This window comes from Thamnophis elegans, chromosome 14, assembly GCF_009769535.1.
Source record: "Thamnophis elegans isolate rThaEle1 chromosome 14, rThaEle1.pri, whole genome shotgun sequence".
Classification (NCBI taxonomy): Eukaryota; Metazoa; Chordata; class Lepidosauria; order Squamata; family Colubridae; genus Thamnophis; species Thamnophis elegans.
In genome coordinates this window covers 4,182,570-4,205,069 of record NC_045554.1, presented here as the reverse complement: position 1 = coordinate 4,205,069, position 22,500 = coordinate 4,182,570, and the positions used below count along the sequence as shown (strand labels likewise).

General features: G+C 45.4%; 1 protein-coding gene across 3 annotated transcripts in view; it reads left to right on the top strand.

The window, feature by feature from the left end:
• TNRC18 (trinucleotide repeat containing 18) overlaps positions 1-22,500 on the top strand; it is a 63,671-nt gene that overhangs the window by 30,887 nt on the left and 10,284 nt on the right. For 2 of the 3 annotated variants that reach the window (XM_032231106.1, XM_032231105.1), the window contains 11 exons: positions 684-1,056; positions 3,794-4,072; positions 11,666-11,920; positions 13,978-14,408; positions 15,207-15,389; positions 16,326-16,467; positions 16,602-16,719; positions 17,862-17,937; positions 19,266-19,374; positions 20,404-20,520; positions 21,183-21,332. In XM_032231106.1, coding sequence (XP_032086997.1) covers positions 684-1,056; positions 3,794-4,072; positions 11,666-11,920; positions 13,978-14,408; positions 15,207-15,389; positions 16,326-16,467; positions 16,602-16,719; positions 17,862-17,937; positions 19,266-19,374; positions 20,404-20,520; positions 21,183-21,332 — 2,233 coding nt within the window. The remainder of the gene's footprint in view (positions 1-683; positions 1,057-3,793; positions 4,073-11,665; positions 11,921-13,977; positions 14,409-15,206; positions 15,390-16,325; positions 16,468-16,601; positions 16,720-17,861; positions 17,938-19,265; positions 19,375-20,403; positions 20,521-21,182; positions 21,333-22,500) is intronic. The other variant, XM_032231107.1, reaches the window with a different exon arrangement.

Here is a 22,500-nt window from a genome sequence, read left to right as displayed (position 1 = left end):
GCTGATTCTGTAAACCGCTTAGAGAGGGCTGAAAGCCCTATGAAGCGGTATATAAGTCTAACTGCTATTGCTATTGCCACCTCGTTCTCCATTTTCTTGTACACCCACCCCACCCGCAACCCATTTCTGCTCCCAGGAGGCTTCAGGGAGGACTGCTAGGCCCAAAATGGGGCAGGGGTGTATGTGTCATGTGCAGAGGGCCAGGCGGTGTGTGTGTTTTGTGTGTGCATTGTGTTATGGGTGTGGGCTTTTGCCTTTTCGGCATGTGACGAGGAAAAAGTTATCCATCACTGTTCTAGTGGTTTCCACTTTGAGATATCTGGATGAGAGCCGAGGTGGCACAGTGGTTAGAGTGCAGTACTGCAGCCACTTCAGCTGACTGCTAGTTCTGCAGCTCGGCGGTTCAAATCTCACCGGCTCAAGGTTAACTCAGCCTTCCATCCTTCCGAGGTGGGTGAAATGAGGACCGGATTGATGTTGGGGGCGATATGCTGACTCTGTAAACCGCTTAGAGGGGGCTGAAAGCCCTATGAAGCGGTATATAAGTCTAACTGCTATTGCTATTGCTATGAAGAAGTCATCCCTTGCGTGATTTCCTTTGTTTCCTTCAATTTCTCCTCATTTTTCCTCTCTCTCCTTTTCCCTCCTCTTTCTTTCTTTCTTTCTTTCTTTTCTTTCTGCAGCTCAAGATTAAGAAGAAGAAGCTGGCCTCTGATCAGGAACAACTGATGAGCAAGCTCGACAAAGCCCTGTCGCTCACCCGGCGCGGCAAACTGAAATCCCCGTTCAAGTTTGCCAATGGGGGAGGGAGAGGGAGGCAGAAAAATGGCGGCTGCTACAACAGCCAATACCTGTCCCCCCACGGTGCCTTGTTTGGCAAGGATGCCAAAAAGAACTTGGCTAAAAGCCTCAGCTTCTCCCTGAAGGCCTCGAAAGAAGGTAAAAACAAAATGGCGGTCAAAATGAAGAAGTTGGAGGTAGGGCTAAAAATGAAAAGCCGCCACCTGAAGGTTTCCAATTCTCCTGCGGTATCTGAAGTGAGCAGTTATTCCTACAGTAAGTCACTTTCAGTTTCCTGGTTTTTTTCTCCTTGCTGGTCTTTTAACAGGATAACCAAGTTAGTCGGGACCTTGGAGGCCCTCGAGTCCAACTTCCTGCTCAAGCAGGAGGCCTTCTAAATGGTTGTCCAATCTCCATTGATGGAGCGCCTACAACTTCTGGAGATAAGCCGTTCCACTGATTAATTGTCCTCACGGTCTGGAAATGCCTCCTTAGTTCTAGGCTGCGTTCTCTCCTTGAAATTTAATAAAATTTGTATGCCGCCCACTCCCATGGGACTCTGGGCGGCTTACAGACAAGATAAAAGGCATTTAAAAATTAGAGGTAAAAATACAGTTGTTAAAATTGTACACCATCCATTCTGTCTAAGTGGGGCTGGACATTGATCAACAGCCCCAGGCCTGCCGGAACAGCCAGGTCTTGGTGGCTTTTCGGAAGGCCGGGAGAGTGGTAAGGGTCCGGATCTCTATGGGTAGATCGTTCCACAGGGCCGCCGCAGCTCTCCCCTGGGGAGTCGCCAGCCAGCATTGTCCGGTCGACGGCACCCGGAGGAGGCCCAACCTGTGAGATCTAGTTGGTCGTTGGGAGGTAAGTGGCAGGAGGCGGTCTCTCAGGTAGCCAGGTCCTAAACCATGTAGGGCTTTAAAAGTAACGACTAGCACCTTGAAGCGTGTTCGGAGACCAATAGGGAGCCAGTGCAGCTCGCGGAGGATGGGTGTAACATGAGTGTATCTAGGTACACCCAATATCGCTTGCGCGGCTGCATTCTGGACCAACTGTAGTCTTCGAACACTCTTCAGGGGCAGCCCCATGTAGAGCGTGTTACAGTAATCCAGTCTTGAGGTGACGAGGGCATGAGTGATTAATTTCCATCCAAGACTTCTTATTCTGCCGTCAGATGCTTTGGAGAATAGTTTGACCCGGTCTTCTTTGTGGCAGCCCCTCCAATATTGGAACACTGCTATCCTTTGGTCAGATTTAAGAGGAGGAATGTTGTACGTTCCTGTTATTTTTCCTGGATATGACAAAGACTGATTTGGATATTACCAGTAATATAATATTATATTAATAAAGATCCTGTTACAGGATTTGCAGGCATTTCCCCATAATTTGCATCCTGATCCTTCAGATTCAGGGATACCTCTTCTATGGTCCTTTTCCTCTCACACACACACACAAACACACACACACACAACTTTTACTTTTAATGTGGCAGACTAGAAAAGTTTTTTTAAAACACATGGGAAATAATCAGAATAATTGCACTGAATCCACTGAATATTAATGTAATTTTAATGGTGTCAGTTTAATTCTCGGTCTGGACTGGCTTGTCTTTTAGAGCAGGGTCGACATGTCCCTCAAAGATTTAAGGGTGGCCCTTGACCCCAAAAACTTTGAATAAAGGACAATCACGCTTGAATTGGATGTGAATAATAGGCAACCAGGTTGTCTATTGAACTGGAGGTGTTGGGTGCTGAACATGGAATCAGGGTGCCAAGCCGCCATTTTCTAATTCTCTTCCATATTCTGATGCCTGGTGCAGTGCTTAAAGTTGTCCCAAAGACAACTAGACTTTGTTCTTTCTTGTTTCGCTTTTCATCCAACAAACTTCTTCGGTTCCGATTGAATATGGTAAAAGATGGAAGGATTTATATTCCTTGCAGTCATCTGGTTATTAGTACTCTCTCTAAGAGTCATTGAAGGCCTCTTGGAGGTTTATCTGTGCCCTCAGTATCACTGTTGTGGGCCACCAGCGGAGTGGCAGCAGAGTCGGAGAGTGAGGAGGTTGGGGAGGAACATGGGCCAGTCCTGGAGGCTGGGGAAGTCTTGAACGAGGGCTCTGTGTTGGAGGCAGAGATGGGGTCGAGGCTGTCTGGCAGTTCTCAGCTGCCTTCGGAGCTAAATGGCAGTGAGGCAGAGGAACAGCTGGAGCCTGTTCCCAGTGTGTGTATGCGCAGAGCTGCCAGGAGAAAAGAACAGCTCAGAAATCAGGGGAGTAAAGTCTCAGGTGGAAGGTGAATGGCCCTTCCCATAGGACATAAAAGGGGAGCGAAAGGGGAGGGGGATTTTGCAGGAAACAATTTGTTCGTTTGGTCGTTAGATTCATTTCAGGAGTGTGAAGATCTGTCCGTGAATCTCAGAGACTCTGTGCCCAAGTCTTTTGCTGCGTTTTCAAAAGGCAACTGGATTTTGTTTTTCCTTGGGAGACGTTTTTCCAAGGGGAGAAAAGGGGAGGGGGCTTTTGCAGGAAGGAATTTGTTCACTCGTTCGTTAGATTCGTTTCAGGAGTGTGAAGATCTGTCCATGAACCTCAGAGACTCTGTGCCCAAGTCTTTCCTTGCACAGCTCCTCATTTGGAAAATATTTACATTGCAGATTTCCAAGTTACAGTAGATAAGGTCTGTAGTCGTAAATACTCCTTTGAAAGACTGTTAGCCAAGCCTTTACTGAATGTGAAGGAGAGGAATTCACATTCGTTTAATCAAAGGGGTTTTGTCGGGACCAGGACTCTGCCTCGGGCTTACAATCATCTTCTATCCTCTACCATTCAATCAGAACTGAAGAAGCTCCTTGGGTGCGAAGCGAAACATCTTGAAGAAGTCCAGTTGCCTTGTAAGAAAAAGCACCTGGATGATGGGGAATCTCCACAGACAAATGCGTAACTTTGGCAATGATGTTTGTGTTTCTTTTTCTTTGAAAGAAAAAACAAAAACCAATAACTAATTGACCCCAGATACAGATTCTGAGGAAGAGGAGGAATCCCTGAAGGATGAGTGGTCTTCTCATTCCGCGACCGGAGCCAGGATGAGACCTTCCGGCCTCTATAGTGTAATGGCCCCTAAATGCAGCAGGATCTCCGACATCTTCAAAGCCAGAAAGAAGACCGTCCCCTCCACTAGGACTCTCAAATCTAAACTGGCTGCAAATAGAAAGCAGGAATTTTGTTTGTTCTCCCGAGAGATCAAAGCGGGATCATCATACAGTGATTCTTCGGAGGAATCATTTGATCAAGGTTACTAGCTTATAACACAAAAACCCAACCCCCCCCCCTGAATGTCTAGGTTTGAGTGAGTGGGAAGGAGAAAAAGGAAGGGAGGTGGGTGGTTGATTGGCCACTTGGAATGGCCCTAGTGAATGGTCAACTCGTTGGTGCCATAGAAGACTTTTTTGGGGGTAGCTTATGATGGATGACTAGTCTCACCTACGCCAACAAAACTGCTCAGGTCACACACTTATTTTGTTCCTGATCAGCTCTCTCTCGAGAGCATTCCAGTCTCTTTTTTCCGCACACTTTTTCTACCCTGTTTCCCCCCAAAATAAGACCTCCCTGGATAATAAGCCCTATCGGGCTTTTGAGCTCATGCGCTAAAACATTGAAAATATTGCAACACAGCAGCAGCCACGAGGTGACCACGCTCGCCGTCTCCCGCACCTCAAAAATAATCAGACCTCCCCCAAAAAGAAGGCCAAATGCAAATTTCCGAGGTCGAAAGACAATAAGACCCTGTCTTATTTTCGGGGAAACACGGTATTTCTTTTCTTTTCTTTTTAAAAAAGAGAAACGTCATTTCTTGTTGCCATCGCTGTTGTTATATGTGGCTTATTTTTCTTTTTTTTTACCCCTTTCCAAATTTGCTTTTGGCATGTGTTAGAGGGCACGGGAGAGGAACTGTGTAAATTAGAATATCTGTTGTGTGGGTGTGCCCCTTTTCCCACCCCCACCCCAAACCCCCACCCCCCAACCCGCTGAGATGTTTGTACTACGATTTTTTGGTACCAAGCTTTTTATTAAAAATATCCAGTTTGTTTTTAACTAAAACCGTCTGCCTTGTCTCTCTTGCTGTGTCTCTTCAGGTAGCTTTGATGCTTCCACCCCATCTCGCTGTCTCACCTCATTCCCAAAAGATTTAGGGGAAAACAAAACAGCGGCAACAACCAAAAAAAAGAGCAATTAACAAAATTGTGATGCGTTTCCTATTATTCAAATATCCCTGGCTTCAATTCTCTACTTTGCAGGAGGAAACAGGCAAAAAAAAAATCTTTATTCGCTGGTCTCGTCTTTCCTTTAAAAACCGAGCGCAGCTTCGTAGGTTGTGCGTAAATTACGGTAGAGTGAATTGGGTTGTTTTATCCCTTGTATACATACTGTTGCATTTTCATATATATATATAATATATATATATATATATATATTATTTTTTACAAATGGCTTTTTTATTTTGCCAAAGACACACACACACACACACACACATACAAACCCTCATTATGCTTCGAAACCTTAATGGTTTTCTATTAAGAGCCGAGGTGGCGCAGTGGGTAGAGTGCAGTACTGCAGGCTACTTCAGCTGACTGTTATCCGCAGTTCGTCGGTTCAAATCTCACCAGGCTCAAGGTTGACTCAGCCTTCCATCCTTCCGAGGTGGGTAAAATGAGGACCCGGACTGTTGGGGGCAATATGCTGACTCTGTAAACCGCTTAGAGAGGGCTGAAAGCCCTATGAAGCGGTATATAAGTCTAAGTCTAACTGCTATTTTCTATTCCATCCACGAAGCGCCCGTATCTTGGTCACCTCCAAATGAGAGTGTAAGAAAAGGTTCCGTCTCTTTCATTTCTCCTCCCGATTAATTCAACTTGAAAAGAAGTGAAGGATGATTTCAGACCACCAGCTTACGAAGAGCAAAAGCGATGACTTAAACGGGATCTAATATCACAGAGGGAATATATCTGCTGGATATAGCTCCTCATTGGCAACAGGAATGGCATCTGGCCACTAAACTCTCCGTTCCTTTCAGTTGCCCAAGACTCCACCCCACAAGGGACTATGGGGTTGTTAAAAGAGGATGAAGAAGAAAAATGCAGTTCTTATCTTTTTTCTTTTGCTAAGATCTGCTCTTTGGGTTTGGGGAAATCAAGAAATGAGGCCATGCTTCTGAAAAGGTCCCAGTGGGCCTCATTATCCTCCTACCCATCTCCCTTTTGACCACTTTGATCATAATAGAAAAGACGAAATAAGGTGTCCTTAGGCTTAAGACTAAAGGTGGTTCAGTGGCTAAGATGCTGAGCTGGTCGATCAGAAAGGTCGGCAGTTCGGCGGTTCGAATCCCCAGCAAGGCGTAACGGAGTGAGCTCCGATGACCTGCCCCAACTTCTGCCAACCTAGCAGTTCGAAAGCACATAAAAAATGCAAGTAGAAAAACAGGAACCACCTTTGGCGGGAAGGGAACAGCATTCCGTGCGCCTTCGGGAGTTGAGTCATGCCGGCCACATGACCACGGAGACGTCTTCGGACAGCGCTGGCTCTTCGGCTTTGAAAACAGAGATGATCACCGCCCCCTTGAGTCGGGAACAGCTAGCACATATGTGCGAGAGGAACCTTTAAATGTAGGCTTAAGACAGGCTGAGATTTGTTCTTTTCGTAGGCTAACAAAGAAATGGGTTTCTATCAGCTAAGTCTACTATCCTTGACCTCGCTTCCTTGTAGCCTCTTTCTGCTCTCTTCTCTTTTCCTAAATGTGTGCACTTCACTTGATTACGGTAGATGGAGGCATGTAGTAGTAATTAATAATAATCCCCCCCCCCCCAAATTGAATTATCTCCATTCTGGAGCTCAACAACTCCTGATTTAATAGACTTTGCCTTGGTGTTTTCTTGGCAGTTCCGAGTTACTCTTTGGCCACTGCATTCTTCAAGAATGGGGCTTTATTTGATATGATCATCATTATGACTACTAATTTTTACTGTTTGAAGAGATCCTTACGAGCTGGGTAGCTCTGCTAAGGCTTGGAAGCCAAGAGTCTCTTGACTTTTGAGTAGATCGACTGTGATAAGATCTGATGGATTTTTGTTAACCATTCCATCATCTGCTCTTTGTCTGAATGGACAAAATAATCCTGGAGAACTTTCTCCAATGAAATAAATAAATAAAATAGAACTAAATAAACTCCCAAAAGCAAGAGAGGGATTGAGAGAGAGAGAAAAAGTTAGACCTCAACGAAAACCTTCCTAGCTGATTGATTGATTGATTGATTGATTGATGGATTTTGAATTTATTGGCTGCCCAACTCTTAACTAACTCTCTTTAAAAGCTGGGATACGATGTAGGCTTAGCTGAATACAAGCCCCATTGCATTCTACGTATGGGACATCTGAACTCTGCGGTGCTATTGTTTCGACTCCTGAAGCCCTGAAAATTGAGTGTATGTGTGACACATAGACACATACACACACAAACACACACACACACACACACACAAACACCCACCCCCAGGATGCAATTTTTGCCTTTTTGACCTCATTTGGATAGCGCTTCCCTTTTTTTTTGGACATCTTCAAATTTTGTTTCCTTTTTGAGCATCAACCCATTTCACCTTGCAAATTAGAGTCGGCGGGAGCCAAATCGATTAAAAAAATATATCCCAATCCTATGTGCACAAACGGGGTCTGGTCTGTGGGAGTGGGGGTGGAATAGGAGGGAGGGAGGGAGGGTGGGAGAAATCGAATCTCTTTTTTTTTTTTGCCAAAAAAGAAAAAAGAAAAGTCTGTGCAGAAATATCTATCTATTCTATCTAGATCGACATGTTTTCTTCGGAGGTTTGTTTTAAGGGATATTTGTGTAATAGCTTTGCTAATGCCTTTCTCTGATTTTACTAAAACCATTAATAACCTCAGCTTTCCAAGCTTGATTCCACTCTCCTTGCAGCTGCTTGACTCAACCTTTCACCCCTGGTCATGATGCTTTGAGTGTCTCTGTTGCTCTCTTACATTCGCTCTCCCGCCCTCCACCGCTCAGCGCAAAAATAAATAAATCTGTGAGCCTTATCCACGTAGGTAGCCAAAATTAGCTTTCTCTCTTTTCTCTCCTCTGTAAAAGCTTGGCAATTTTTGCAATGGATGGAACTGGGGGGGGGGGGTGTCTCCTCCTTCCAAACGCTGGCGTTCCAACCTGGGTTTGAAGAAGGACCGAGAGGAGGGTGGGGACTTTGGAGAAGACATTTCGACATCCTTTCCGGGAGTTTCAAAAGGATGGTGGGGACCAAGGGATGGCCAGGAGTTTGGGAGCGTTCGTCAACAAGCTGGATTCTATCCATGGTATTTTCTTCTTCATCTTCCCAGTCTAAATTGGGGTGGGGGTGGGGAATTCTGAGACCGGAGAAGTTTGAGTTTGGGTAGTCTCCTTGTTCCTCCCATTCTACTTTTGGAACTCCTGAAAAGGAACAGCCGTTGGCTCTCGACTACAGAAGCGTGTTTGCTGTTCCTGCTACCTACATGGCAAATGTTTACATCACAGGCTAAAACGGCCATGCACGTTATTTTGTACATTAGTACTAAGAGCAGTGGTGGCGCAGTGGTTAGAAGGCAGTATTGCAGGCTGCTCCTGCCGGCTGCCAGCATTTCAGCACTTCGATGCTGACCGACTCCAGGCCAACTCAGCCTTCCATCCTTCCGAGGTGGGTAAAATGAGGACCCAGATCGTTGGGGGGGCAAGAGGATGACTCTGCAAACCGCTTAGAGGGGGCTGTAAAGCATTGCAAAGCGGTTTATAAGTCTAAGCGCTTATTGCTATTTTCTGGCAGAAAAAAAACCCACTATAATTTTTTCCCCCTTTGCGATTCTCTCCCCCCCTCTTTTTTTTTTCTGGAGAAAGCCATTTGCAAACTTGTCCCCTCCACCACCACCCTTTGCAAAGTTCTCTAGAATGGATCCAAGAAGAAGAGACTCATCCTCCAGAATATTTTAACGATTGTTTTTTTAAAAAAAGAAAGGTGTAATCCTGGGGATAAGTAGCAGGGATCAAGTAAACCCTCTTCTGGCGTCAGCTCTGTGAAAATGCACCGAACTAGGGGGAAAAAAGCTACACAAATGTCTTTGCTTTTTTTGCAAAAGCGCCTTCTGTCCAATTCGGCAGTAAAGGTAACCATGGGAATTTGGACAGGCCGAAGCGCACCAGATGTGGAGGTCAACAGCTGTCTCAAATCTGCCTGCCTCTAAGCTTCCTAGGTTTGTTTGCAACATTTATGATAACCATGCTGTGTTTGGTCTCATGTTTAAGTGTTAAATATATATACATGCGTATATATTTAACGGTGCCGAATTAATCTTCAATGTGCTTTTCTTTTTTTGCTACCTGCTTATTCTCCTGTCATTCCTAAGCCATGCTGCTTCCAGTCATCTTGTTGCCTTACGTAGTAATTTAACAAATGTCTGTTTGCTGTTTAACCAAAGTATTATTTTCTTCATTTTTTTTTTTTTAAACTGCTGAGTTTTGAAGCCTGAATTGAAAGTACGGCAAGAAAATCTGACCCTTGTGTGCCAACCGGGGCAATGTATTCCATTCATGGCTACCTGTAACAGATTGCATGCCAAGCTACCTTGCTGGAATCTTGATCCATGCCCCGAGTTTTCAACCCTTTAAACCAATAGGTTACTAGTCCTCATGGTTCGAGGGTGAGAAATCATTCATTTCTGGCTCAGAGGGACGTTTTGGCAGCCAATCTCTCTTCCTCTGATAAAACCCCAAATGGCTTGTGCATTTTGCAACTCAAATCAGGAAAAGGACATAGCTAATTGTTTTTTTTTTCCTGAACAGAAAAAAAAAATACAATTGATGCACAAATCTCAACTGCCTAGAAAGAATTGTTGCATGTGATTTATAAATATCTGGTTTTTTTTTTCTCCAAATGCCCATTCTTTAATTTTAAAAAATGCATTTGTGTAGGCTAGCAAAAGATAGCCTAGAGAGAGAAGGAAGACGTTAAAATGTGCAGCCCGAGTGTGTTCCTTTAATTCTGTAAACTGACCCAAATACATTTATGGAAATGTTAGCCGTGTCTTTTCAAAAATGCAATAAATATCATGCTCCAGATACAAAGGGTTGGGAAATCCCAGAAGAGATCTGTCAGGTCAGTTTCATTGTGTTGCCTAAAGCTGATGTACTGTGGTGTATTTTGCTAGTAGTGTTAAAATCAGCTCAGAATAACTAATTTCTGTTACCAAGAAAGGAGAGTATTTGTAACTCAGAGTCGAACTGTGTGGCCCTTAATCCTCTTTGAGTTGGTGGTTTTCTTGCAGACGTTCCATTCCTCAACTGGGTACCAGTACATTAAACCAGAGCCTAATCAAGTAACCATCCAGGACTCCCTTGCTTGGGTACGCAAACCCTCCTCCCTTCGAGCACTGATGGCGTTCCCTAGTTGGGTCATGAAACGTCTCCAAGAAAACCACCACGCTCAGAGAGCACCAAGGTGCCCACAGTTAGTCCCAATTAGGTATGACTTTATTTCAATCCCGATGCTGAGCAATTTCACTTTCCTGTTGGATTCAGGCTAATTTTTGTAAGCCGTTATTCACAAATGCCACCCTTCCTCCTTGATTCTTTTGATTCAGCATCGGCCACCTTTTGAAATTTGAAATCCTGAAGCGGGTGTCCGTAGTTGCTCCAATTAGATAAAACAGGAAGTGTTATTACTGTGATGAATGATGTCCTGGCTGTTTTGTGTATGTGTGTATTTTTGTTGTTGTTGTTGTTGTTGTTGTTGTTGTTGGCCTGTCCAAAGAGAGATGGAGAAAGTTTCCAAGAGTTCATGTTGACGACTGGCTTGGGGATTATGGGACTTGAAGTCCAGAACATCCAAGAGGTCCCAGTTTGGAGAAGATGATCCTAGATTATCTCTGCCTTTAAAAAAAAAAAAAAGGAAACAATTCTGTGTTTTTCATGGAAAGTCCTTCTTCTCCGTTGGGAAACAAAATTCTTCTCTATATTTCGAAAGCTGATTTTGGTATCAATTGTATCAGTTGGGCATTTTATTCCTCGTTTTCTTTCCCCTCCTTGTATTCAGTCGCAAGAACTGGGTGGGGAGATACGAAGTTTCATTTCATGGACATTTTCTGGAGACCCCTTTGTCTAAGGTCTCCTTAGGTCCAGAGATCTTCTCCCCTCTTTGTGCAACTGTCAAGAAGTAGGTCCTTATTTTCTGGTCTTCTAAAAACCAAAGCAGAGATGTCCCTAGAGGAGAACTTCTCAATAGAACTGCTTTTCTGCATCTGTATGAAATCTTGGAAGATGGTGGTTCTGTGTGCCTAGCAAGCCTTTGCAGAATTGTGTTCTTGAGAACTGAGATAGCCTCCAACTTAGATGGAAAGATCTTACCTCCGTATCATCCATGGGTTTTGAGGCAGTGGTGGGTTTCAAAAATTTTTGGAACCTCTTCTGTAGGTGTGGCCTGCTTTCCGGGTCCACTGGTGGAACCTCTTCTAACCGGTTTGGTAGATTTGACGAACCGGTTCTACCGAACTGGTGCGAACTGGTAGGAACCCACCACTGTTTTGAGGGCCAGGGATAGATAACCGGCTTTTGTTGCCATGGATCCCTGGGAAGGAAGGAAAATGGAAGGAGGTCTTCTGCGTTCCCATTGTCTTTTGCAAGACCTCTCCTTGTGCTGAGAATCTTCTGGGGGCAAGACTCGGAGTCTGGAATACAAAAAGCTGTGAGCCTTTGGTAGTCAGAAAGGGACTCACGGAAGGTTATTGAGATCCATCGGGGTAAAAGATGGTTTGATTTGAACCCTGATTGCAGGTTTATGAGTGTTTCTCATCTTGTCACCTTCAGATTCTAGCTCGGAAGAAGAGGAGGAGGACGAGGAAGAGGAGGAAGAAGATGACGATGAAGAAGAAATGGAAGGCTATGGGGCAGTGGTCAATGAGAGGCTCTCCCCATCAGCTTTGGATGAAAGTGGCTTGGGACTCCTGGCTAGATTTGCAGCCAGCGCCATCCCAAGTCCCATCATTGGGCCTTCAGTGTCCCTCGTCCAACTGGAAGCCAAACAGAAAGCCAAGAAGAAGGAAGAGAGACAAAGCCTGTTGGGTATGTGAAGTGACCCGACTGATGTGGGGTTAGTTGTGGATGGAAATGTTGGTGGCATCTAGGCCTCAACTAGATTTTCAATCATCAAAGACTGAAGAAATGGGGTTGCACCAGATAGGCCACCATTCAGAAAGTAGCCTACCCTACTTTTGTTGTTGTTAGTTGCAAAGTTGTGTTTGGCCCATTGCAATCCCATGGACCACGTTCCTCCAGGCCTTCCTGTCCTCTATCACCTTCTGTAGTCCATTGAAGCTCATGCCGACTGCTTCAGTGACTCCATCCAGCCACTTCATTCTCTGTCGTCTATTTCTTCTTCTTTTGCCCCCCATCGTTCCCAGCATGAGGTCTTCTCCAGGGAGTCCTTCTTCCTTCTCATCAGGTGGCCAAAGTCTTTGAGTTTCCTCTTCAGGATCTGGCCTTCTAAAGAGCAGTCAGGGTTGATCTCCCCTAGGACTGACCAATTGGATGGCCTTGCAGTCCTTCTTCTTCTGCCCTCCATCGTTCCCAGCGTGAGGCTCTTCTCCAGGGAGTCCTTCTTCCTTCTCATTAGGTGGCCAAAGTCTTTGAGTTTCCTCTTCAGGATCTGGCCTTCTAAAGAGCAGCCAGGGTGGATCTCCTCTAGGACTGACCGGTTGGATGGCCTTGCAGTCCAAGGGACTCAATGCAGGAGTCTCCTCCAGCACCAGAGTTCAAAGGCCTCCATTCTTTGGCCCTCAGCCTTCCTTATGGTCCAACTTTCACAGTCATCCATTGGGGCAAGACTAATGTTAAACCCAGACCAAGACCAAAAGATTGATGTCCACCGCCATGCATTGATGTTCAGAAGACCATAGATTTTTCCACCCATGGATGCCAATCCCAGCTTTGATCACTTTTTGCACCCTTAAACCACGAGTATCTCTAACCCTGCAGCACCCGGGTTTCTAGCTCACTTCCCATCCAAGCACTCAAGCGGACTAATCCTGCTTAGCTTCTGAGCTCAGTCTAAGTAAGGAGTCTTGAGAATGGGGCTCTCTGGAGAGAATTAAGAGAAGGGGATGATTTCCTTTTGTTAATCAGGATGGGGGGGAAAAATCCAACTATGGTTGAAATACCTTCACCGCTCCAAATTAAATCAGAAGAGTTTCTATCAACTCCATTAATTAATCTGGAGTTTGCATATTTCAATACGCGAGGGATTCACTCCTGAGAATATCGGCAGAAATCTCTCTGGTTTCCGCCTCCCCCCAACTCATTTCACCCCTCCCCCAGGTCTTGCTGATGTGAATAATTAAAATGTCACTTTTTAATCCCTTTGTGCTTCTCCAATAGCAAAACTGCCCCAAAGTTAGATCTGTTCTAATTCACCCCAAACTACTTAATGCGAGATAATTGTACCCTAGGCCTGTTCTCCTCCTCCTCCTCCCCTTCCTCCTCCTCCTCCTCCTCCTCCTCCTCTTCTCGTCCCCCTCCCCCTCATCTCTAAGTGGTTTTGGAATGGGAAGATGGATGGGCCTGATGCCTGCAGCCCTTTCCCCAAATCAATCCTTGGAAAAGATAGCAATCTCTCCCATCCTTCCCTCTCCTGGCTCCCTCCCTGAATTCCCAACAGCCCCATGGAAGTTGTAGTCCGGACACCTTTGGAAAGCCTGCGCTTTGGAAGAAAAGGGAAAAGCCGAGGTGATAAGCGGGGGGTGGGTGGGTGGGTATCGGGGGGGGGGGGGATTTCCAAGAGGTGGAACTGTGGAGGGAGAGAGTTTCAGGGATCGGAAGGGGATTTCCTCCCAGTAGCTGGGGAAACTGAGGCACAGCCAAAACCTTCGGAAAGGAGGTGGGGGAAATCCTTAGCTCTCACCTGCAATTCTCACAGGTTCTGCTCTTGGTAGCAAAATTTTCAAAGCCTCTTGAAGTTGCCATTGCCCAGCCTAAATCCAAATCCATTTCTTTTTTTTTTTGGGGGGGGGGGTTGTGTGACTTTGAGGCATGGAAAGCAGAAGCTGACTCCTCCAACTCCATGCCGGACAATATTTCGCGGGGTGGCTCCTCTAGCTGACAGATCCTTTTTCTTCTGCTTTTAGGGACCGAGTTTGAATATACCGACTCTGAAAGCGATGTGAAGATCCGGAAGAAACTCCCAGCAGGTTTACTGCATGGGAAGAAAGGATCTCTAGATCAAGGTCCATCTGCCAACGCCATGGAGGCCTCCACGGGCAACACCTTGGACAAGACCAAGATGGGGCCCGAGAAGAGCCGGAAGCTGAAGAAATTCAGGTCCCCCAAAGACCTGAGCTTTGAATTTGGGCTGGAGGTCAATGATGACGATCCTTGGAATCGCCGGCGGAGTGAACGGATCTTCCTCCACGACGCGACCACTTCAGCCGGCGTGGCCTCCACCGCCTCAGCCAGCTCGATTCCGGTTTCCAAAAACGGACGCTGCCTGAAGGGGGGCAACCTTTTGAGCCCCAAGAAGGAAGGGAGCAAGGGGAAGGAGAGGAAAGAACTGGGCAAGGTAGGAACTGGGGGTGGGTGAGTGGGGGGCTGAGAGGGGGATGAGAGGAATGTTGGTGGGAGGAGTGAATTACTGGCCATTTGGACTTCTGTTCTTTTTCTTTGAAAAAAAGATGATCCCCCAAATGGGAAAATAATAATAATAATTATATTGATAATGATGATGAGGAGGAGGAGGAGATTTGGGGGAGGAGGAGGAGGAAGGAAAAATTAAAAGAACATTTTTCCATGAAAGACAAGTTAGAGACAGATGGTCATGGAGTAAAAATCAATCCTTCCTTCCTTCTTTCCTTCCTTTTCCTTTCTTCCCTTTCCTTTTCTCTTTTTCTTTCTTGTCTTCCTTCCTCCTCTCTCTTTTTCTCTTTCTCCCTCTCTTTCTTTCTCCTTCCCCTTTCCCTTCCCTCTTTCTTTCTCTCTCTTTCCTTCCTTCTCTCTCCTTCTACTTCTCTCTTTTTCTCCTTCTGTCCTTCCTTCCCCCCTCCCTCCCCCTTTGGCTTTCCCTTCCTTCCTTCCCTTTTTCTATTTTTCCTCTTTCTTTCTTTCCTTCTCTCTCTCTCCTTTTCTTTCTTTCTCCTTCCTTTTCCTTTCTCTCTCTCTCTCTTTCTTTCTCTCTCTCTCTCTTTCTTTCTCCTTCCTTTTCTCTCTCTCTCTCTTTCTTTCTCTCTCTCTCTTTTTCTTTCTCCTTCCTTTTCCTTTCTCTCTCTCTCTCTCTCTCTCTCCTCTCTCCTCTCTCTCTCTCCTCTCTCTCCAAGCCAACTGTCTGTTACCATCTCTGTATCTTTCTCCTTTTGTCTTGCAGAAGAAGAAAAATAAAGACGGGACCATCTGCTCTTCCTCTGGCTCATCCTCTTCTTCCTCCTCTTCGCTTTCTCCTCTGGGCATCGCCAGCTCCCTGCCGGATCTGCGTGCCAGCTTGACCAACTCTTTGACCTCCAACAAGAAGAGCAAGGCCAAAGCTAAGAGTAAAGAGGCGAAGAAGGAGGTGAGAAGCAGAGCCAGGAAGAAAAGGGGCCTCACCCTCACCCCATTTCTGCCCTCCACCAGCTGTCCCCAATGAAGCAAGAACTTTGTGCCAAACCACTTGTAACCATTAAGCCACATCAGGGGTGAAATCCAGCAGGTTGTGACAGGTTCTGGAGAACCGGTAGCAGAATTTTTGAGTAGTTAGAGAACCAGTAGTGGAAATTTGGAGTAGTTCAGAGAACCGGTAGCAGAAATTTTGAGTAGTTCAGAGAACCAGTAGCAGAAATGTTGAGTAGTTTAGACAACTGGTAGCGCACAATTTTGAGTAGTTTGGAGAACCAGTAGCGGAAATTTTGAGTAGTTCAGAGAACCGGTAGCAGAAATTTTGAGTAGTTCAGACAACTGGTACCGCAAATTTTGAGTAGTTTGGAGAACCAGTAGCAGAAATTTTGAGTAGTTCAGAGAACCGGTAGCAGAAATTTTGAGTAGTTCAGAGAACTGGTACCGCAAATTTTGAGTAGTTTGGAGAACCGGTAGCAGAAATTTTGAATAGTTCAGAGAACTGGTAGTGCAAATTTTGAGTAGTTTGGAGAACCAGTAGCAGAAATTTTGAGTAGTTCAGAGAACTGGTAGCGCAAAATTTTGAGTAGTTTGGAGAACCAGTAGCGGAAATTTTGAGTAGTTCAGAGAACCGGCAAATGCCACCTCTGGCTGGCCCCAGAGTACAGAGGGAATGGAGATTTTGCAGTATCCTTTCCCTGCCATACTCACCAAGCCACGCCCATCAAGCCATACCACATCCACCAAGCCATGCCCACAGAACCGGTAGTTAAAAAAATGTGAATGTCACCACTGGGCCACATGGTCACTCTAGCCTGAGGCCGAGACTTCATATCCATCCAGTTGATGGATTCCAAAGCGTGCAAGTAGAATAATAAATCTGGTTTCGTTGTAGACCCGAGGGAAAGGAGGAGCTGTGAGCAAACTTATGGAAAGCATGGCCGCTGAAGAAGACTTTGAACCCAACCAAGACAGCAGCTTCTCCGAGGACGAGAACATACCCTTGAACCTCCTTCTGGAAAGGCCCCTGACTCCAGGTGGGTAGATGTGATGTTGTGTGAGAAAGACCTTGGGAGAAGGAAGCAGGGAAGAAACTCTGCCTAGCAACTGTCAGATAAGAGAGCGCATAGCCCACAGCGAGTCCCCACGCTCAGCTCTGCTTCTCTTGTAGCTCCTCGTTCTTGCATCATTGACAAAGACGAACTGAAGGATGGCTTGAAGGTCCTTATCCCCATGGATGACAAGTTACTCTACGCCGGGCACGTCAAGACCGTTCATTCTCCTGACATGTAAGCAAAGGACTTTCTCCATCTTAGTTCCTGTGAGCCTAATGAAGACTCTTTGATATATCTGTCTGTCTGTCTGTCTGTCTGTCTATCTATCTATCTATCTGTCTATCTATCTATATCTATCTATCTATATCTATCTATCTATCTATCTATCTATCTATCTATCATCTATCTATCTATCTATCTATCTATCTATCTATGTCTATATCTATCTATCTATCTATCTATCTATCTATCTATCTATCTATCTATATCTATCATCTATCTATCTATCTATCTATCTATCTATCTATCTATCTATCTATCTATCTATCTATCTATCTATCTATCTATGTCTACATCTATCTATCTATCTATCTATCTATCTATCTATCTATCTATCTATCTATGTCTATATCTATCTACCTATCTATCTATCTATCTATCTATCTATCTATCTATCTATCTATCTATCTATCTATCTAATCTATCTATCTCTATCTATCATCTATCTATCTATCTATCTATCTATCTATCTATCTATCTATCATCTATCTATCTATCTATCTATCATCTATCTATCTATCTATCTATCTATCTATCTCTATCTCTATCTCTATCTCTATCTCTCTCTATCTCTATCTCTATCTAACTATCTATCTATCTATCTCTATCTATCTATCTATCTATCTATCTATCTATCTATCTCTATCTCTATCTCTATCTATCTCTATGTAACTATCTATCTAATCTATCTATCTATCTATCTATCTATCTATCTATCTATCTATCTATCTATCTATCTATCTATCTATCTATCTCTATCTCTATCTCTATATCTATCTATCTATCTATCTATCTATCTATCTATCTATCTATCTATCTATCTACCTACCTACCTACCTACCTACCTACCTACCAACTACCTACCTATCTATCTATATCTATATCATCTATATCTATATCTATCTATATCTATATCTATATCTATATCTATATCTATATCTATATCTATATCTATATCTATATCTATATCTATATCTATATCTATATCTATCTATATCTATATCTATATCTATATCTATCTATCTGTATATAAATAAATTGGAAATATTTTTTGTTCTATTTTGTGGACTTTAAAAAGATGGTTGGATTTATTTCAGATACCGGGTGGTTGTGGAAGGTGAGCGAGGAAACCGGCCACACATTTACTGCTTGGAACAGTTGCTGCAGGAAGCGGTAAGTTGGTTCTCTTCCTGGTTAATAGCACATGGGAACGGACGTGGGAGAAAGAGGAAGAGATGTTACTCAGGGAATGAGTAGATAAGAGATGGGAGAGCCCACAGCTGAATAACGGGTGGAGGAAGAAACTTAGGAACGTGGAAGGGGACTCTCCTCACTTACCAGATGATAAAAGAGCTGTGGTGGCGCTTGGGTTAGAAAGCAGTATTGCAGGCTGGCTCTGCTCACTGCCAAGAGTTCGATCGTGACCGGTTCAAGGTGGACTTAGCCTTCCATCCTTCCGAGGTCAGTAAAATGACGACCCAGATTGTTGGTGGCAATAAGTTGACTCTGTAAACTGCTTAGAGAGAGCTGTAAAAGACTATGAAGTGGTATATAAGTCTAAGCGCTATTGCTATTGCTGTTGTGGCCCGCTGGCGGCCAGAAGAGCTGGCAGCAGAGTCGGACAGTGAGGAGGTTGGGAAGGAACATGGGCCAGTCCTGGAGGCTGAGGGAAGCTCAGACAAGGGCTTTGCGTCAGAGGCAGAGAGGGAGCTAGATAGCAGTGAGGCAGAAGAACAGCTGGAGCCTGTTCCCAGTGGGCGCATGCGGAGAGCTGCCAGAAGTCAAGAACAGCTAAGAAAGCAGGGTCGACTTGGGAGTAAAGCCACACCTTGGAGGTGATTGGCCCCTCCCAAAAGAGGAGCGAACAGGGCTTTTTCAGGAAACAATTCATCCCTTCGATTCTTTCAAGAGGGGAAAGTTCTGTTTGTGAGTATAAGAGACTCTGTGCCAAGTTTTGTCTCGCCCTGAGTTTGGAAACTAGTTATCTGGCAGTTCTCCAAATGAGATAAGATTTGTGTCGATAAATATTCCTCGGAAAGACTGTTTGCTAAGCCTTGCTGACTGTGAATGAAAGGAATTCACAGTCGTGTAAATAAAAGAGGTTTTGCCGGAACCAACACTCTGCTTTTAAGGAAGCTTGGGTCGGAACAATTGCTATTGTTTCTATCCTTCCTTTCTTTCCTTCTTTATCTCCCTCCCTTCTCTCCTCCCTTCCACCCCTCCTTTCTTTTCTCTCCTTCCCTTTTCTCCCTGAGACATATGCCCAACCACTCGTTCTGAAGTGGTATAGAGTCTCCTGGTTTGAGCAGAGGGTTGGACTTGAGGACCTCCAAGGTCCCTTCCAGTTCTATTCGGATCGGTGGACTACAATTCAAACTTGTCTTCCTTAGAGAATGTTCTAATGCAGAGAGTGGTTGGTGGGGGTTCCTCTTTTGCCGCTGTCATTGGTGATTGTCCCCGATTTTTCCACCCTTCATCTCTTGAATCTTCTCCCCATTCAGATCATCGATGTGAAACCCCCGTCCGTGCGGTTCCTCCCGGAAGGCGCACGAATAGCTGCCTATTGGAGTCAACAGTACCGATGCCTCTACCCAGGGACAGTTGTCCGAGGTAAGTCCACGCGGCCTCAATCCATTTCTGGGACAGGATGAAGGTGGACACATGGAATGCAGGGTCCCAAAGCTACGTTTTCAAAAGGCAACTGGATTTTGTTTTTCCTTGGGAGGCGTTTCTCCAAGGGGAGAAAAGGGGAGTGGGCTTTTGCAGGAAAGAATCTGTTCATTCGGTTGTTAGATTCGCTTCAGGAGTGTGAAGATCTGTCCGTGAATCCCAGAGACTCTGTGCCCAGAGTCTTTCCTTGCACAGTTCCTCATTCGGAAAATATTGACATGGCAGCTTTCCAAGCTAGATAAGTTCTGTGGTTGTAAATATTCCTTTGAAAGACTTGTTTGCCAGGCCTTTGCTGGATGTGAAGGAGAGGAATTCACATTCGTTTCATAAAAGGGGTTTGGGGGAAGCTGAGGTCAGAACACTCTGGTACCCGTGGAGATCTGTGTGTCTACGGTGGATCCAAGGAGATTCCTTGTACAAATCCCCTCCCCCACTTTCCGTCTAATGTAGATTGAAAAAAGTAGATTGAATTATGGACATTCTTGGGGTTTCTTTTCCTTGAAAAATGTTTCGGTTCTCATCCAAGAAGCTTCTTCAGTTCTTGAGTGAGAAGCGAAACATTTTCAAAGAAAGAAAAAACAACGTCCATTTCGTGTTTTGGGAAGACATCCAGGATTGAGAATCTCCAAAGGCATTTAGATTGAAATGTGCTTCGTTCTTTTGCTCCCCACCATCATTCTCCCACGTTTGGGAGGAGTGAAACCAATGACGCACCCGGGCCATTAATTCAGGATGGACAGACCCGTCCCCCTTCAAGCAGCCAGTGCTTCCTTGATAGAATTTGCTGCCCTCAGGTGTCTTAAAAAGAGATTTGGAAAATTGTATAAGTGAATATAGTTCTCTGTCATTCATGTTCAGTAGCTTTCTAGTCAATTGTGTGGAAAACAAGAGGAGGGGAGGAAGGATTACTGGTCCCTCCCACTTTTTCCTCTTTCCTCCAGTTAAAACGCTCCCCTCTTTGGTCCACAGGTGTCCATGATCAAGAGGAAGATGGCAATTTGATCACTGTGGAATTTGACGATGGGGACACCGGGAGGATCCCTTTATCTCACATCCGGCTTCTCCCCCCTGATTACAAGATCCAATGTGAGTTGGGTTTTTTTGCCACATCCTTGGAGAAATAGTCTCTTTGGGTATCTCAGGATGAGGTGGGCTCCTTCCTTCTTTCCTTCCTTCCTTTCCTCCCTCCTTCTTTCCTTCCTCCCTTCCCTCCTTCCTTTCTTTCTTTCCTTCCTTTTTGCCCTCCTTCCTTCCTTTCTTTCCTTCCTTCCTTTTTCCCCTCCTTCCTTTCCTTTCTTCCTTCCCTCCTTCCCTTCTTTCCTTCCCTCCTTCCTTCCCTCCTTCCTTCCTTTCCTTCCTTCCTTTCCATTGTTCGTTCGTTCATTCCTTCCTTCCTTCCCTCCTTCCTTTCCTTCCTTCCTTTCCTTTTTTCCTTCCCTTCTTTCCCTCCCTCCTTCCTTCCCTCATTCCTTCCTTTCCTTTGTTCGTTCCTTCCTTCCCTCCTTCCTTCCTTCCTTTCCTTCCTTCCTTTCCTTCCTTCCTTTCCTTTCTTCCTTCCCTCCTTCCTTCCTTTCCTTCCTTCCTTTCCTTTGTTCCTTCCTTCCTTCCATCCTTCCTTCCTTCCCTCCTTCCTTTTGAAAGCCCAACTTCTGAGAACCCAACAGGGTGAAGATCCTCTTCTCATTTGTGGGAAGCGGAGTGTGTGTGGGTGTTCAGCGCCCACTCAATCTGGCAATTGACCCCCGCAGGTGCTGAGCCCTCTCCTGCCCTCCTGGTGCCCAGCATGAGACGCCGCAGCCGTAAATCCAGTAAGGATGAAGGCAATGGGGTGGAATCAGAAGACTCGGGAGCCAAAGGCAAAGGGCGTGGAAGGAAGCCCAACAAGAAACAAAAAACAGGTACTAACTAACTAACTACATATAAAAAAGATAAAGGTTCTCCTCGCACATCTGTGCCAGTCGCTCCCGACTCTAGGGGGCGGTGCTCATCTCTGTTTCAAAGCTGAAGAGCCAGCGCTGTCCGAAGACGTCTCCATGGTCATGTGGCCGGCAGGACTCAATGCCGGAGGCACATGGAACGCTGTTCCCTTCCCATCAAAGATGGTTCCTGTTTTTCTACTTGCATTTTTTACCTGCTTTCGAACTGCTAGGTTGGCAGAAGCTGGGACAAGTCACGGGAGCTCACTCCGTTACGCGGCGCTGGGGATTCGAACAACTGAACTTTCTGATTGGCAAGCTCAGCGTCTTAGCCACTGAGCCACCGCGTCCCTCCAACTATATATATACATACATTTGTAAATGAGAGATTCAACATTTTTTACCCTGTTCTCTAGTCCTTCTGGTTTACATTTCTTGGTCTTTGTCAATCTTTTGGATTTAAATTGATATGATTTCTCCCAACTTTAGGAGTGATGAATCCTTGTGTAGTATACAATCCCTCCTAGGCAGGGGTGTCTATGAAATGTGTGTGGTTAAAAAAAACCTGCATCATGGGTGGTGTGGCATTGCAATCAATGTGGCACGCCCTTTTATACATGGGTATCTGTTGTGGCCCAGCAGGAGCCGTTGGAGCTGCCACCAGACTCCGACAGAGAGGGGCCCTATGAGTTGGCTCTGGAGGATGTGGAGGACCCTGGACAGGGTTCTGACTCCGAGCAGGGCGCAGAGAGGTGGGTTGGCCACCAGGAGGCGCCTGAGCCTTGGACCAATGGGGAGGAGACAAGGGAGTGTGATCTGGGCGTCAGCAGTGGGGAGGAGCCAAGGGAGTTGTTCCTAGATGCCCGGCACCGGAGAGCTAATAGGCGGTAAGGAACAATTACGGAATTACAGGAGGTAATTGCACTCAACTGGTGGTAATTCGGCTCCTCTCCAGACTATAAAATGAATGCTTGTGCACACGCTCCTTTTGCAGAAGTCAACACATTAACTAATGTTGGAGAACAGTATTGTGAGCTTGGCAGGCTGGATTGCTGCCAAGGCTTGTCTCTGCCGGTTTGCTGCCAAGGACCTGTCTGTCTGTTAATAAATTCCGTAAAGTATCCTCACCCTCACCCTAACCCTTCCTCTG